Consider the following 16,278-nt stretch of genomic DNA (forward strand, 5'->3'; position numbering starts at 1 on the left):
CCCTCTTTCTCAGAAATTTCCATCTAACCAGATTTCCCAGTCTTCTTATGTAACCAATTTTTCACAACCTCAACACAGGATTTAGCATTCGTCCCTGGTGAGTTTCATCTTGTTGGTTTCCACCCAACTTTACAATCTGTCAAGGCTGCCTTGAATGGGCTTCAGTCACCCATTGTGCTGGGGCTCCCTCACAGCCAGCAGCCACCTGCGGGGTGGAGAGCAGCTTCCCTGCCTCCTTTCGGGGGTCTCATGACAATACCAGGCAGCTCAGAACCAGGATGGGGCTTGTAGAAGGAACAACCTTCTAGAAATCTTCTTCAGCTTTATCAAAATTCTTCAGTTTTAAATCCAGCTCACATTTCTGTCTTGCCAAACGCTTTGCTGGATCAAGATAAACTGTCTGGGCCCATCCAGTTGCAGTGGTGGAGTGGAGAGGGAGTCTGGCTGGTGTTTAAGGATCACAGCAGCCTAATCTTTTCCTAAGCAGTCACAGTCACCCAACTAAAAACCTGTTCTGGAACTTGCCATGCATGGATGTCAAATTGTTTTCTTTTCAAAATTTACCTTTACCTATTTGGGTAAAATCAAATGCCAGAAGTTCCTGTGAAGTAAGCCTGTTCATCAATGGCTTCCCCCAACACTTAGCATCTAGTCCAAAGTCCTACCCATGGCTGAAAGATGCTGCCTGCCTGCTCCCCAGCCCTGACCTCAACTGGACCCATGCCTGCCTCCAATCCATGGGCCTCCTTGCTTTTACTTAAACACGTCAAGCCTGCTCCCACCTCAGGGCCTTTTCACTGGCTGCTCTTTCTGTCCAAAACATGTTATTCCTGTGCAGCCATTGTCTCTTCCATCCATCTCTCTCCTCACCTCATCGGACAGGCCTTCCCTGACCACTCTACCTAAAATGGCAGCCCTCTCCCACAGAATTCTATCACAATCTCTTTACCTTTATTTTTACTCCCAGCACTGACCACCACTGACCATACATTTATTCACTTGTTTCCTCTTTACCCCAGGTTGAATGTAAGTTCCAAAAGGACAGGTACTTTGTTTTGTTCATTACCCCGTCTCAGCACTGGGAGAGCACTGGGCACATGGTGGCCGCTCAATAAATATTTATTGAACCCATAAATCAACATGTTTCTCAGGACTCCTGGTGGATCCTGACGGCTATCCCTGGATTCCAGTCTCAGCGGGCGGAGGGAGAGCTATCTTCCATTCCTAGGCCCGTGAACTCCTTGCCTGGGGCCTCTTTCCTAACTGAAGAGCCTTCTCCTTGATGAGGAGGAAGGGTAGCTGGACAGCAATGCCTAATCTCCTCTCCCTGGTGTGATGCTGCCTTCCTCAGGCTGAGGGTTTAGTCAGCCTCCCCTGCCCCTCCGCAATCTGAACATGGCTTTAAAGGCTTTTCTTTTCTTTTCTTTTCTTTTCTTTTCTTTTCTTTTCTTTTCTTTTCTTTTCTTTAACAGGAGTGGGAAGAGCATGTTATGTTCCCAATCTCAGGTCAACTTGAGTCTTATCCCTCAAAAAAAAAAAAAAAAAAAATACTGTTTAAAGCTGTCCACCAGAGACCAGCCTGCCTTCTCCGATGCCCCCGATCTCCACGCCACCCAGCCACCCTCAGACATCCCATCTTTCTCCAGTATCACCTGGAAGCTCTGTCACCCTTTCTCCCCTGTTCCACCCCACTCTCCACTTCCAGGCACTCCCCAAAGATGATAATATGCCACCTTTGCCTGGCAGAGACACTCTCCACTCACCCTTCTGCCAGCCCCAGCCCCTCACTCCAAACATCACCTCATGCCCGGTCCCTTCTCTTCACTGAGCCAAGAGGAGACAGCGTGCTGGGGGTTGGGGCTCAGCCTCTTTATTTGCCAGCAGGGAAGGGAGTGGCCAGCTCTCACTGGAGGGGAGAATGTCGGGTCTCTAGGGGACAGCTCCAACCCATGGGTGACTAGAGCTGGGGGTGCACCCTGAAGAAGGGGAGGGGCGGGCACGCCTGCCGCCTCCCTCCCAGGACGCTCCCAGGACACAGCGACGCTGCCCCTTCACTCCTCCTCTTCATCTTCTTCTAGTGGTGGCCGAACACGCTTGAAGAAGCCAACCTGGGGGCGCACAAGGGCCGGGGACAGGGTGTAAAAATGATGGGTGGGCCCCAGAGCAGCAGTTGAGGAAGAATTCCAGAAAGCAGCCAGGCACGAGGTCCTGTCCCTGGACCAGCACAGAATCGGATCCCACTGCCAACACAGATGGCCGCCGTCCCCACTCAGAGAGAATACATGTAACGAGTTGCTTTTTTGTTTTTTTCCCTTGACTTTTTATCCTTTCTTTTAACGTTTATTTATTTATTTTGAGGGGGGCAGGCAGAGAGAGAGAGAGAGAGAATCTCGAGAAGGCTCTGTGTTGTTAGCTCAGAGCCTGACATGGGGCTCATTCCCACAAACTGTGACCTCATGACCTGAGCTGAAATCAAGAGTCAGACACTCAACTGAGCCACCCAGACACCCCCACTCTTGACTTTTTCTTAAATATTGGCGATTGTGTATCTCTCTGTGACTCTAGCACACAATATGTATTTGATGATTTTAAGTCTTAATGCATGATTTTCCCTAAAAGTACCATGGCTTCCCAGAGCTTGAACACTTGAGCGAGTTTGAGAACAGCCCTCCTGGCACAGAGGAGGAAGTGACCCACCAGGGCCTCCCGGGTCTCCCACCTCAGTCAGGGGGAAGGACAGAGTCAGGAGGAGGTGAGCCCTGTCTTCCTCAGCAGCCAGGGAATTCCTGAAGGCAGGACTCACTCCCTGTGACTCTTCCTGTCAGTGGGGAACAGACTGAAAAGGCCTTAGGATTTCAGGGGCCACCTCTCCCAGAGGTCTGTGCCCTGGAAGAGGTCCTCTGGAGAATGAGACTCTAATGGTAGAGATGTGAATGGACCCTAAGTCGCCATCTCTCTCTGCCTCCCTGTGAGGTAGGGCAGGGCCAACTGTGTGCCCTCCTGGGGACCCCACTCTCCCTTCAGGACTTACCTTCCACATGGCCAGGACCAGGACCGTGAGCAACAGCAGGCCGCCCAATACGCCTAACAGCACCCACCAGATTGGAATGTCTCTCTCCTCCAAGACACGAAGCAGCTGCGTCTCGACCTGAGGGCAAACCCACGTGTCTCCTCAGTCACTCTGACACCTGTCTTTCCCAAAGACTCAAACTTGTGGGATGCGCGTCTCTGAGCCAGCCACCTACCTGTGCCGCCCCTCGGACCCAGGGGTGTCCTGCCCCCATCCTGCAGGGTGCAGACACTTGGGAAGACAGTGGGTCCTCAGGGCTCCTGTCCCCTGTCACCATGGGTCTGTACTCACCGCAACTTCTCCACTGGGCAGGCTGAGGGCGGGCACAGAGTAAGGAAGGGAGGAGACGTTGAACCAAGCTTTTGACTTTATCACGAACTGATCCAGTGGCCTCTGAATGGGGTGGGGGTGAAAGCCATTTACATGAGTCTATTGGTTGTAGGAGTCCTGGCCCCAGCCTCCCCTCTACCTTGGAGTTCTGCCCTTGGCCTAAGCCTGGCTCCTCGAAAATAAGCCTTGCCTTCCCTCTCTCTTCACCACCGCCCCCCCCACCTCGTGCCCTATCTCTCCCCAGAACTTGGTCCCCACCACCAGAAAGCCCCGCCCTCCAGCATCTGCCCCCACCTGCTGGAGGCTGGGCAGCCACAGGAAGGCCAGCACCGTGACCATGGCCCGCTGCCCTCGTGCCATCTCCTGTAGCTCACACTGCACCACTGTACAGGGCACTGAGTCGCAGCTCTAAGGGGATGAGTCATTAGTTCCCAGCCCCTCTGATCCCTCACCCCAAGGACCCAACAACAGGAAGGGGCAGGGGGGCAGGGAGCTCCGGGCTCCCTCTCAGGAAGGGCCTCAGATTCAAGCGTCTGACGTTGTCTCTAAATGGGGTTGCTCACATCGTTCCAGAAATGCGAGGAAGGGCCGAGAAGAAGTGGGTCATCATATAGTGTTCAATACCCAGAATTTTTGTAACTCTACTTTGGCATTTCTCCATTTTCTTTAATGTACCAGGAACCTTTGAAAATTCAAATATTCCCACCCGGCCCAGACACAAGACCAGCTCAACCCTTCATATTCATTTGGAGTGTTCCGTGGGACCAAGGTGGCACATCCAAGGCCCACATCACACTGCCAGCCGCTCTCCCTGCTTCCCAGAGCCTCTGTCCCCTGGGCCCCAGGGAAGAAGCCCCAGCTGGAGACCACAGAGCTTGCTCACCAGGCGAACGGGATCCTGAAGCCTGGAGGGCTGGTTGGACCCTGGCAGGAGGGCCTGTCTGCGGTCCCGCTTGTGATGCCCCGTGTAATTGGGGGAAGGGCTGGGGGTAGGCAGCCCCCAGTCCAGCTGGGGAGGCAAAGAGCAGTCAGTCGGTCCCGAGCACCGATCATCTCCCCACCCTCCCAAAGGGTCCCTGGCTGCTGGGCTGGGGCCTCACCTTCCACCCAGGCTCTCACCTTGAGGGGGTTAGGAGCCGGCTGTGGGGAGCATTGAAGCCCCCCCTGAGGCTGTATATCCAAGATGTAGAGCAGGTCAGAGGGCTGGGACTGGCTGGGAAAGCTAAGGCTGAGGTGGAGGCCACTTACAGTGCTGGGGCCATTGTTATGGAGCTGGTGGGTGGTGATGGCAGATGTTAGGTAGCTCAGCACCTAGTGAGTGCGTAGCTCCTGGGTACCCCCCACCCCAGCCTGGGTCCCAGGTGGTCCTTGGTACCTCATAGGTGTGCTCAACTTTGGGGCCCCAGCTGTCCGAGTTGTTCTCCCCGTTGCCTTCTTCCGCCACCATCAGCAAGGAAGCTGGAAAGGAGTTCCTGCAGGGGCCCAAGCCCCCAGGGTGAGCTTGAGCACCTGACTTGCCTGTAGGGCTTCCCCCCAGGCCCTCTGAACCTTCGGGTCCTGCCCGCCATCTCCCTGATCTACCCCTGGTCTCACCCTCGCAGTTCCATGTGGGCCTTTGCCCGGACTGGTACCTCCAGCAGCACAGCCTCGCTGTTTGGATTCTGGCTATTCTTGCTGGAGGGGAGGGGACAGGAGAAGCATGTCAGGGACACCAGCCCAGTGAACATCAGAACTCTCTGGACGGGGCCAGAATTTCAGAAGCTTCAGGAAGCGCTAACTCCACAGGCAGCATGCCACACTGGTTAGACCTGGGTAAGAACTTCCTCTAGGGCTCCAAGACTCAGAAACAAGTCTCTGGGGGAAGAAAGGGAACAAGGACGTCTGAAGAGCAGGCATCCCAAAAGACCCTTCTGGAAGGAGAGCATCTCAGGGTCTCTGCATCGGGATCAGATAGGGGAAGGGTGGTGGGTAGGAATGCTCCCCTGCCCATACCTTCTGATCTGCAGCCAGAAGGACACATGCTCCCCAGCCTCTTCCAGGTCCCCCACGCTCACCAACATCGTGATTCCTATCTGAGAGAGAGGGAGGGCCAAAGTCACGGCCCAAATGCCCACTCTGGGCAGCCTTGTCCTGAATGTGGCCTCCAGTTTCCATCCTCCAAGTCACCATTGTTATCTCAGAAGCCCACTCAGAGAGGGAAAGTCACTCACCCAAGAACGCAGGGAGTGTGAGGCCCAGGATTCCAGCCCGGGGCTATATGACTCCAAACCCAGCCCCTAAAGCTCGGCTGTGTATGAGCCTCTGGTGGAGCAGACCAAGCACCCACGACTTGTGCCTCACCCTGGCATTTTTCTTCATCGGGTTGCCCAGCTCACACAGCACCACCTTGGTCTCATTCTCTTTCTTCTGGTTACAGATGAGTCTCTCAAAGCCCTTCAGGAAGGTAGTTTCAAGAAAGAAGATGGTTGCAGAGCATCCCATATATATTTAAGCTCCCTTGGAAAGTCTGGAAGAGACTTGTGTGCAAGGGTGCAGAGAGGGGTGCCTTGGGGTGGGAGTCTGAGGGACTGTCACGTTCTTCCTTGTGTCTCACAGTAGCACCTGATCATTTTTTTTTAATTTTATTAATGTTTATTTACTTTTGAGAGAGAGAAAGAGAGAGCACAAGTGAGGGAAGGACAGAGAGAGTGAGACACAGAATCTGAAGCTGGCTTCAGGCTCTAAGCTGTCAGCACAGAGCCTGATGCGGGGCTCGAACTCACGAACCATGACATCATGACCCGAGCCGAAGTCAGACACCTATCCGACTGAGCCACCCAGGCGCCCCGCGCCTGATCATTTTTTTTTTAAGTTTACTTATTTTATTTTTGAGAGAGAGACAGAGAGAGAGGCAGAAAGAGAATCACAAGCAGGCTCTGCACAGTCAGCATAGAGCCTGATGCAGGGCTTAAACTCATGAACCATGAGATCATGACCTGAGTGCAAATCAAGAGTTGGTCGCTTAACTGAATGAGCCAGGCACCCTGGGCAACTTATTATTTTTAATGAAATTTTGGGAAATAAAAATACAAAAACATTACATACAGGATGCTTCCATTGCTAGAAACTACATCAACAAAATAAAAAATAAATACATGCCCATGTTAAGTGCCTGTGGATGCTAAGAAAAAAGACTGAAAGGAAATCCACCAAATGTTAACAGAAGTTTCTGCTAACATTTCGTACCTGAGCCATTTTGGGGTTTGGGTTTTATAATAGAGCCCTTGGATTTTATGCCATTAGCAAAAAAAAAAAAAAAAAAAAAAAAAAAAAAAAAAAAAATCAGTTTTACAGCAATGCATAAGAGAAGTGTAGGGGGGGGTCTCAGGTGGAAAATGAGAGTCAAGGCTCTTGCACCTCCCAGGTCCCCAGCAGTGCCCCTGGGTGGGGCCTCACCTCAATGTTGCCGATGGCCCTCATGTAGTGGGTACCTGGGGGCAGGTGCACAACCAGCTCGGCCTCGTAGGCCCCCTCTCCCTCATTGACTGCATCCATCTGTAGCTCCAGCACATTGTCGGCTCCAATGAGGAGTGGGGAGCCCATCCTGTGAGGACAAAGGAGTTACAAAAAAAAAAAAAAAAAAAAAAAAAAAAAGCAGAGGAGGCTAGGTCCAGGCCCAGGATCCGGGAAGGGGTGAGGACAGAGTATCAGGCCCCCCAGGGGCGGGGGGGTGAAGGGGTGTCACGGGGCAGACGGTCTCCTCACACGTTGGCGGTGAGCTGGAGCTGGGGCACACACAGATCATCCTCTCCGCAGTCCAGGATGATGCGGGTCTAAAAGAGGCATGTCAAGATGTGTGGGTGAGCTGGGGGTGTGGGAAGTTTGAGGGTCACATCGGAACTTAGGGAATTAGGTCCAAGAATGAAAAGGAGTTTGGAGCTGACGTCAGGGCTTGGGGATTTGCATCAGGGTTTGGGACGATGTCAGGATGGTGACATCAAGGTTCATGTGTTTGTCAGTGTTTAGAGGTAACATCAACAACACTTGGGACCTGTGTCGGGGTTTAGGGAATTTTGAGATTTGGAGGTTTTTCATTAGGGTTTGGCGTGACAGCACAGATGAGAGGTGATGTCAAGATTGTGGGGTTCACATTATGACTTCGACACTAACCCTAACCCTGAGCAGGGGTCCTGCACCTCCCTTGCCTGCTCCCGCCCACCCCCACCTGCTGCTGGACATGGGTGTCCCCGTGAAGCACGAGCTCGGGGGCTATTCCGTCCTTCTCCGGCTGCAGGGACACATTGAAGCTGAGCACGATGGGGCTCAGCTTGTCCCGGAAGTCAGCCTCATCCTAGGGAGGGGACAAGAGTCAGACTGTGCACCCTGCTATACGTGTCCCACTGACCACCCCCGTACCCACAGCGCTCAGCCCGTGCCCCGGGGCTGGACGAACAGGCTGGCGCACCCAGCCCGGCCCATCCCCAGCCTGGCGTACCCGGAGGAAGGCCATGGTGGAGTGGCAGATGGGGCTGTGCCTCCCGCCCAGGTCCAGATGCAGGGTGGTGCCCGCCTGTTGAGAATTCAGCAGTAGCACCCGCCGGCCCTGGCGAGGCTTCTGCCGGTCCAGCTGCAGCTCAGCGAGTAGGGCTGGCAGGGCGAGCGGGGAGGGTCAGAGTCTCCCTGGCCAGCCTCCAGGGGAGCCCCGGACCACCTCCCTCCTGTCCCCACCACGACACTCACGCAGCTTCTGAGGAATGCTGTGCCCAGTGACTCCTACACACATCTGGATGTTAAAGCTGCAAAGATGTGAGTTGGGCTCAGGGGCTAGGATCCCTCAAGGTCCCAGACCTTGCCTGGGCCCTGCCCTCCGTCTCCTCACCAGCTCACTGGTGTCTGGGTCTGGGGCAGGACACAGTTCTTCACAGCAGGATTCAGTGAATCTTGCACCAGCAGCTGCACATTGGCCATCACCACTGGCTGAGCTCTGGTGGGATGGGGGCATGCTTGCCATTATCCCCTCCTGAACTGGTATCCTCTGATGGTGTGGGCCCTCCGCCACCATGCCCCTAGAGCCAGCACTCACCTGTACACAGCCACCTGGTTAGCCCCATAAGCTCCTACCAGTAGGTCTATAGATATTGGAGGGGTCAGAATCAGCAGTTAGAGGGGGCAAGGGTGCTCATCACCTCTTTCCCAGAGTTTCCCACACCACTGCCTCCACTGAGTTTTGGCCTGGCCTCGCCTGGCCTCCCCTGGCCTCCCAGCCCCACAGAGGGGTCAGACGCTCAGTGGGGCACAGGCCCCTGACTGTATTTTTCAGCATGTCCAGCTAATGCCCAAGGGCCCTTCCTGGTTAGCCGGAGGCATTCCAGGGGCACCTGGGTATCCGTTGTCATCGATGTCTGTGCCACCTCGCAGGGAGAAGCCGAAGCCAGAGCCTGTGGGGAAGGGGCTGTCCAGGATCTGGGAGGGGCGTGAGCTAAGCCCCTCACTCTGACCCAGGAACACCAGCACTTGGCCCCGACCACTGGGACCCCCATAGGGGGCGGCCACTGCAACATCTGGAAGAAAGGGAGGGGCTGTTTGTTACAATTTTCTCCAATTTTTGTTTCTTATCCAGGCAGCCCTGAGCTCCTTCTCTGGGCAGACGGCAGGAGACCGTGAGAGGGATACAAAAGTCTGGTGCAAGGAAGCAGTTGTCCTGCCCCTCCAGGAGTTTATGAGTGAGTACAAAAGAGACCCATCAACTAGGATTATTATAAACACAGTAGCAGCCTTTGATAGCTATTGAGAAAATTTATTGACATGATTTCATTTAATCCTGAATTAGGCATTATTATTCCCATTATTTTTTAAAGACTATGAGAAATTACTTTTTTTTTTTTTTAGGTTTATTTATTTATTTTGAGAGGGAGAGAAAGAGCACAAACAAGCAGGGGAGGGACAGAAAGAGAGGGAGAGAGAATCCCAAGCAGGCTCCGAGCTGTCAGCACACAGCCTGATGGGGGGCTTGAACCCACGAATCATGGGATCATGACCTGAGCCAAAATCAAGAGTTGGATGCTTAACTAACCAAGCCACCGAGGCACCCCAGGCATTATTATTCTAATTTTAGATGGAAAAACTGAGTCCCAGAAGAGTAAATAATCAAGACCAATGAAGAAATGGCTCCCTCTTCCCCTAGGGACCTTCACCCCATTTCAATTCCACCATGCAAACTCAGAGCCACACTATGGGCTTGTCATCACTAAGAACTTGTAAGATCACTCTTGAAGATGTATTTGTTAATCATCATAATCTTATTAATTTGTAGGAGTTCTTTACATGTGACAAGAATTAAGATCTTTTATATATATGTTGTAACTGTCTTTCCTTTGTCTTCTGACTTTGTTTTCTATGCAGCTTTTTTTTTTTTCTTTTAAAAATCTATTGATTGGGGTGCCCGGGTGGCTCAGTGGGTCCTACTTGGGCTCAGGTCATGATCTCATGATTTGTGAGTTCGAGCCTGGCATCAGGCTTTGCGCTGAAAGTGCAGAGCCTGCTTGGGATTTTCTCTCTCTCTCTCTCTCTCTCTCTCTCTCACACACACACTCTCTCTCTCTCTCTGCCCCTCCCCCCTCACACTCTCCCTCACTCTCTCCCTCTCTTTTCCTCCCATGCTTTCTCTGTCTCAAAATAAATAAACTTTAAAAAACCTATTGATTTTTCTTTCTTTTTTTTTTCTATCGATTTTTCTGATTGAGTTACACAGAATTCATCCATATAAGACCACTCTGACCACAGTCTCATGCCCAGACTCTGGGCCTCCATTCTCTCTTGATCTTTAGCACCTTCCTTTCTTTACTTCCTTCCGACCATTCGATCACCCTTGTCATATCCTCAGCCATCTTGCCCCACTGCCAGTCCTCAGCCAGACCTCACCAGATTGGGCCCCAGGGATTCCTGACCACCAGGAAGGTGGAAGATGGAGGTACTGCCCAACTGTTCTGAGGGGGCACTGCTCAGCCCCCTCCCCCACTTTGCTCAGCGCCTATTTCAAACCTTCTTCATTCTGTCAAGTTCCCAGCCCCCCACTTCCTTCACAAAGAGAAGCAGCCCAACTGTTGTGCTATCAGTCCAAACCCGCTTTTCTGCCTTCCTTTACCCTGCCACCAGGCTAAACATCTCAGCCCGGTCTTCTCTGTGGCCCATCATAGGGACCCTCCTCCAGCTCACTTCCCTCCCCACCCTGTGTCCCCACAAGATCATTCCCTCCACATTCAACCTACTCCATATGCTTTGAAATTAAAATAGCCTTCCCTTGACCCTCATCTCCTTTCAGGACTCTCCTTTTTCTTTTCTTTTCTTTTCTTTTCTTTTCTTTTCTTTTCTTTTCTTTTCTTTTCTTTTCTTTTCTTTCTTTTCTTCCTCTTTCTTTCTTTCTTTCTTTCTTTCTTTCTTTCTTTGTTTCTTTCTTTCTCTCTTTCTTTCTTTTCCTTTCACAAACTGAAAGGGCTGTCTACACTGGCTGCCTCCAATTCTTCACTTCCATTCATACCTTGCCCCCTGGCATTCTGACTTTTGTCTCTACCCGGCCCTGAATCAGTTCTTACCGCTGTCACCAATGACCTTCTTGCTAAAGTCCATGGATACTTCTCCAGCTCCATCTAAGTATGCCTTTCAGCAGCATCTGAAATCACCGATCCCCTTCCTCCTGCTCAAAGGGCTCTCTTCCTTTGAGTTCTGGGCCATCAGACCTCCTGGATCTACTACTTCTCTGGACACTCCTTTGTCTCCTTTCCAGACTCACTTCATCTGGGAGTCCCCTAAATGCTCTTGCTCCCCAGGGCTTTGTCCTCTGCCTCTTCTCACTTCACAGGTGCCCAGGACCTCATCCAGCCTCCCCAGGCCTCTGTCTCTCACTCAGACCGCTCTGGTGGGAATGGGGAACCCAACTGTTCTCTGGAAGTCTGCCTACTGCTCCCAAGCCCTTCAAGGTCAAACAGGCCCAGCGCTGAGCTGCTGATCTCTGCCCCCCACTTCACCTTGCCAGACCTGCTGCTTGGTCTGAGTTCCAGGCAGTGAAGGCACCAATACCCCTCTCCACCAATGACTCCCTCTCTCTTAGCTCCACATCCAGTCACCCATCAAGTCCCAATAGTCCAGGTTCTGGATACCTGTGAAGTCACCCCTGTCTCTAACTCCACTGCCGAAATCCACACCCAAGTGCTCACCATCTCTTGCCTAGACCAATGCAAACAAATCCTAACTGATCTCTTTCAACTCTTAAACCCACAGTCTTTGTTGCGGCTGTTAACCCCTCTGCAGCAAGTGGGGCACCTTTCTTCCCTTACCGTTGTAGCCATCCCGGTCGAGGTCGCCCAGAGGCGCGATGGCGGAGCCGAATCTCCCGTAGAGCTGTGTGCCCGTCAGCAGAACGCTGGGGGCGCCCAGTGGGTGGTGACCGCGAGGCTGCAGGAACAAGTACACACGCCCCACCTCGGCCAGTTTGCGGTCAGCGCGGCTCTCCATGTACAGTGGCGCGCCCACCAGCAGGTCGTGCCTCCTGCAGGCCAGACGGGCGGTTCCGTGGGGGTGGGTGAGAGGGATGCTGCGGGCCTGGGCCAAATCTCGCTCATTCTCGCCCTTCCGCGCCCCTCGGTGGTCACATGGGAACGGGCGAGGAAAGGAGGGGACCGAGAGCAGTCAACCTCTCTGGTAATAGGGGACTCAAGTCCGTAGGGATGGGGCGCCCCTCACCCGTCCCCGTTGACATCAGTGACGGCCACCGAGTGCCCGAAATACGAAGCCATCTGCAGGAAGACGAGACTTGCTTAATTCCTGCCCCCAGGCCGACACCTGCTCTTAACACTGCCCTCCACGCTCCGCGGAATATTCTAGGGTTCCAGTTCCCCAGCGTCCGCCACCCCCCACCGGGACCGGTTTCCACCTGCTCTCCGTGCAGCCGGTGCAGCGTCTGGTGGTACGAGTTCAAAATTTCCACCTGCACGGACAACGCCCAGGCGCTCATCATTCTTGCTCCCGCTCCAGGGCAGAAAGGGCGGGGGGGGGGGGGGGCGTAGGGGGCTTGTGAGGCTGAGGAATGGGGCCGAGAGCTTTGGGATGCCCGGTGGCGGGACAGGGGGCACTCACCGCTCCCAGGGTCCAGCTCCAGGTGGGGGCGCCTAAGACATACTCTAGGGAGAGCCGGACCCCAGTTAATGAGGTCCTTCCAACCTACCCACCTCCCGCCCGCCATTCTGCCACCCAGGGGAGATTTCGTGGCGGGGAGTGGAGGTGCTCCTCCCCGGGCTGGGCTCCCCAACCTTTGCCCCTAAATGGATTTCTTGCCTGTAGTGTTGATATCCCCGTCGAACTCGCCCACGGCCACCGAGTACCCTGAAGACACGGCACGAATTATTCTTTCTGGGAGGGTGAAGCAGGGAGAGGGGCCAAGGGCGAGGAAGAAGGGGACCCAGAGACCCAAACCCTGCATCGCGTAGATGGGAAAACTGAGGCCATCGAGAGGCCAAGACCTGCCCTAGGCGGCCCAGCGAATCCAGGGCGGGGAAGGCGAGGTGGGGCATATGGGAGTTGGGCGGTCGGCGGGGAAACTGTGGGAGCAGAGAGTGGAGGCGCCTTCGATGCCTCTGGGGTTGGAGTTGGCCAGGGGGGTTGGTCTGAGGGCGCTCCCGCAGGGGCAGGACCTGACCGGCGGAGGGGGCGGTGATACTTAGAGGGCTGAGAAGTCTAGAAGGGAGGGGCCAGGGTTACCCCGGTAGCCGTCGAAGTACACTGGGTTGTTGTAGTCTGTGGAGAAGCGCTGGGTGGGCACGTTCCACAAGAGGGTGCCTGGGCGGTAACTCGAGACGATATCGGCAATAGGAGCTCGCGCCAGGAGACCTAGGGCGCGAGGGACAGCGGGTGTGGGGGCTGTGACGACTGGGGTCTCCCCAGGCCAAGAGGAGGGAGGGAGGTGTACGGATGGGCACGTACCTAAGAAAAAATAGCCGCCAGGGGCCCCAAGCACCAGCTCTCCAGCCTGAAAGGGAAACCCTGGAGGTGAGAGGGGCCCTGTTTGGGAGCTGCCCCCACGCCGCTTATGCTCCCTACTCGCCTGAGTGACCGCGGAGCTGAAGCCCGCTTCGCAGTAGCGCTTGTCTTGGGCTAGAGAAGGCAAAGAGGAGGGGTCAGCGAAGGGGCGGGTCAAGAATTGTGCGTGGGAGCCTGGGGCGGGGTAGGGGCGGGGCCACGGGGTTAATATGGAGGCGTGGCCTTGAGTCTGAGCCAGGCGGGGCGGGGCTAGAAGCTGGGCCCAGGAGTTGGGCCCACGGGGATGCCGGACTGGAAGCCGGGCTTGGAGGGCGCTTGGGAGGTATCAGGTGAAGGAGGGAGCTAGGTGGCCGTGAGGGAATGGAGACAAAACGGAGAGCTGAACTCACTAAAGGGATTTGTCACGTAACCCCGGCTCATGGTGTTAGCCCGACAGGGCGAGTACTCCGCGCGGTAGCCGGTTTGGAGCTGAGCCACGAAGCAGCCACCTACGGGCGTCTTCTCAGCCTCCTCTGTCTTTTCTAGGGCGTTCCAGTGCTGCCAGGGGGCGCAGGCCTGGAGCAGGGCCACAGGAGAGTGGGGAACCGGCGGGATTCGGATTCCCCCCCCGCCCCTCACCACGTGTCCCTGCCCACGACTGCTCTCTGTTCCCCGTTCCGCGGCGCCCACCACAATGTTGTTGTTCCAGCTGACGACCGACGCCCCCAGTCCTTGCCCGGCCTTGAAAGTTTGGAAGGTTTGGGAGCCTACGTGTCGGGTCTCATCATCTGGAGGGCGCAAGAAGGATGGGGCGCTGAAGCTCGGCTGTCCACGCTCCCTGTAACCCCTCCCTCTGCCTCCTTGAGCAGGACTCACTGAGGTCGAAGGGCAGCGAGGTGCACTGGCCGCCCTCGGTCCTCCAGGGGCACAGGAACACGCCGCCCGTCTCCTCCTGGCTGCGGCCCCGGGTCCTCGGGGCGCCCACCACGATGGCCACGCTGCGATGGAAAGCTGGGTGAGTGTGGCGCGGATTCCCGGGCACCACACGCCCCGGCACCTGCGCTGAGAGCACTACCTGGAAGGGCTGTGTGCCTTGGAGGGCACTGGGTCATCTTTCCTCAACGAGATATCACAGACCGTGGAGCCCAACCTTTTATGGCCAAACTGCCTCCCAGTGGGAGAAATCACGTGCCTAAAGTAACCTAGTGAGTTAAAGGTAAATCTGGTACTATAACCGTTTGGTTTGATTTGAATATGAGGAGTTTGTTATCCTTTCTGAAAAACACCTCCTAAGCTTTGCACATCATCCAAACTCCATATACCCCACCTCTACGCCCCACACCGAAAGCCAGGGATTTCCATGCCCTCTAGAGCTTAAGACCTTTACCTGACAAGTAGTCTCAATGGTGAAGAATTAGGGAGGCTACTGGGCACCTCTAAAGTGAGGTACTGATATTGCTGAGGACCTTAGTAGATCTAGGTTCAAATAACAACTCTATCATGTATAAACTGGGGACAATACCTACCAATCAATGTCAGGAGAAGTAAATGAAATAAATGTATGAGGGACATTTCTGCATGGTGCCAGCCAAATAACACATAACAAGTACTAAAAAAAAAAAAGTATTAATTTTTTTCTTTCATCTCGTAGGATGTTTATTAAGTAATACCTATGAAGCCAATATCTGTAGAAACAAAGGGAAAGAAGCAAGAATGGGAAGAGAAAGGAGTCAAATGCAGATTCAGGCCCAGTGACAGTCACGGGCCAGCACCCTGGGAGCTCTGGAGCTACAAGGACCCTTCAGAACCATCCCAAGTTGAGGTGAGAACATCGGACCCTTACACCTCTCTCCTCCCTCCACACTCCTCATGATCAGTCATTGGTTATAGGCCACATTGGAAAGGGGACTTGACTTTGGGGGGAGGTGACTCTTCACCAGAGAAAATTCCCCAAGAGGCAGATACTTGAAGGCCATCTGCCATCCCCACTCCCCGAAGGTGAGCATCACAGCATCTACTACACACAATAAGTAACTAGTGCAGGGTAGTGACTATAAAGACAAGGAACCAGGACTCTAATCTTGGAAGTCTGATTTTGCAGCTGATTAATTCCAACCATTAATGCTCTATTGTTTCTTTTCAAAATATCTATACTTTTGATGGGGATGGGGGTGGATAGAGTAGAAAAGCAAGGTGGAGTGGGTAGACAATTTCGCGGTTTTGCAAGTCAATTTAATAAATGTGTTTTAAGGGGTGAGGGTGGAGTAGGTCATACAACTGACCCTTGGGGGGAAAATTACGGCATCAAATTTTGCCTTTGTTCTTGCTGTAGTTTTGGTGCCCACCTCCCCTTTGGTGCCCCTCCCTGACACTCTTACCTGAGCCAGTTCTGCCAGTATTCCTAAAAAGAACTCAGTCTGAATAGAGCCTAGAAATCGCTTTGCTCAACCTCTATCACAAATGGGGAGCTTGAGGTTCACAGAAGCAGTGACGGGGGCACAGAATCCTTCTCTCTCCCAACACTCAAACTTCTCCCGGGCTCACCTCCCACGGCTGTCCTTGTAGAAGTCCAGCGAAAACCCAAAGTGGCTGCCATTGGGGCCTGTGTAGAAGGTGAGCTGCACTGGGTCCAGGTTCAAGGCCCAGGCTGGAGGGACAGCATCGGGTCCCAAGAGCAGCTGCACCCACTCCAGAAGCCAGAGGGCATGAAGTGGACGCACAGCTCTGGCCATCTTCCTTCTCCCACCACCTCCTAGGCAGGAATGGGCTAGCTTCTTCCTCTTCCTTTCAGTCTCTACCACCGGAAAGCTTTTCTTATCAAACTGGAACTCACTTGCTGAGCAGTGGGCAGAGGAAAGGGCTATAAGCCCTGGATACATATGGTTTCT

At 53.9% G+C, this 16,278-nt stretch overlaps 1 protein-coding gene across 1 annotated transcript; it reads right to left on the reverse strand.

Moving 5' to 3' along the window:
• Window positions 1-1,848: 1,848 nt before the first annotated feature.
• Window positions 1,849-16,238, reverse strand: ITGA2B (integrin subunit alpha 2b). Its single transcript, XM_045489172.1, has 30 exons — window positions 15,935-16,238; window positions 14,267-14,388; window positions 14,081-14,178; window positions 13,801-13,966; window positions 13,476-13,525; window positions 13,355-13,400; window positions 13,133-13,261; window positions 12,710-12,757; window positions 12,512-12,555; window positions 12,309-12,362; window positions 12,119-12,171; window positions 11,713-11,924; window positions 8,758-8,940; window positions 8,463-8,508; window positions 8,259-8,363; window positions 8,120-8,175; window positions 7,875-8,026; window positions 7,605-7,730; window positions 7,145-7,212; window positions 6,836-6,983; window positions 5,741-5,833; window positions 5,393-5,472; window positions 4,994-5,074; window positions 4,776-4,872; window positions 4,520-4,672; window positions 4,284-4,409; window positions 3,695-3,808; window positions 3,362-3,463; window positions 3,032-3,148; window positions 1,849-2,108 (listed from the first exon to the last, which is right to left on the reverse strand). Exons 1-30 carry the CDS (start codon window positions 16,120-16,122, stop codon window positions 2,052-2,054), a joined length of 3,114 nt encoding a protein of 1,037 aa, XP_045345128.1. The 5' UTR covers window positions 16,123-16,238; the 3' UTR covers window positions 1,849-2,051.
• Between the last annotated feature and the right edge of the window lie 40 nt (window positions 16,239-16,278).

This window comes from Leopardus geoffroyi, chromosome E1 (assembly GCF_018350155.1).
Source record: "Leopardus geoffroyi isolate Oge1 chromosome E1, O.geoffroyi_Oge1_pat1.0, whole genome shotgun sequence".
Taxonomy (NCBI): Eukaryota; Metazoa; Chordata; class Mammalia; order Carnivora; family Felidae; genus Leopardus; species Leopardus geoffroyi.

Excerpts from the sequence above, each read along its gene's own strand:
- ITGA2B (XM_045489172.1), bottom strand. The coding sequence starts at position 16,122 with ATGGCCAGAGCTGTGCGTCCACTTCATGCCCTCTGGCTTCTGGAGTGG. Across the intron at positions 11,925-12,118 it reads ACTGATGTCAACGGGGACGG|GAGGCACGACCTGCTGGTGG; the intron begins GTGAGGGGCGCC and ends TCTGGCCTGCAG. Across the intron at positions 8,364-8,462 it reads AACCAGGTGGCTGTGTACAG|AGCTCAGCCAGTGGTGATGG; the intron begins GTGAGTGCTGGC and ends CCATCCCACCAG.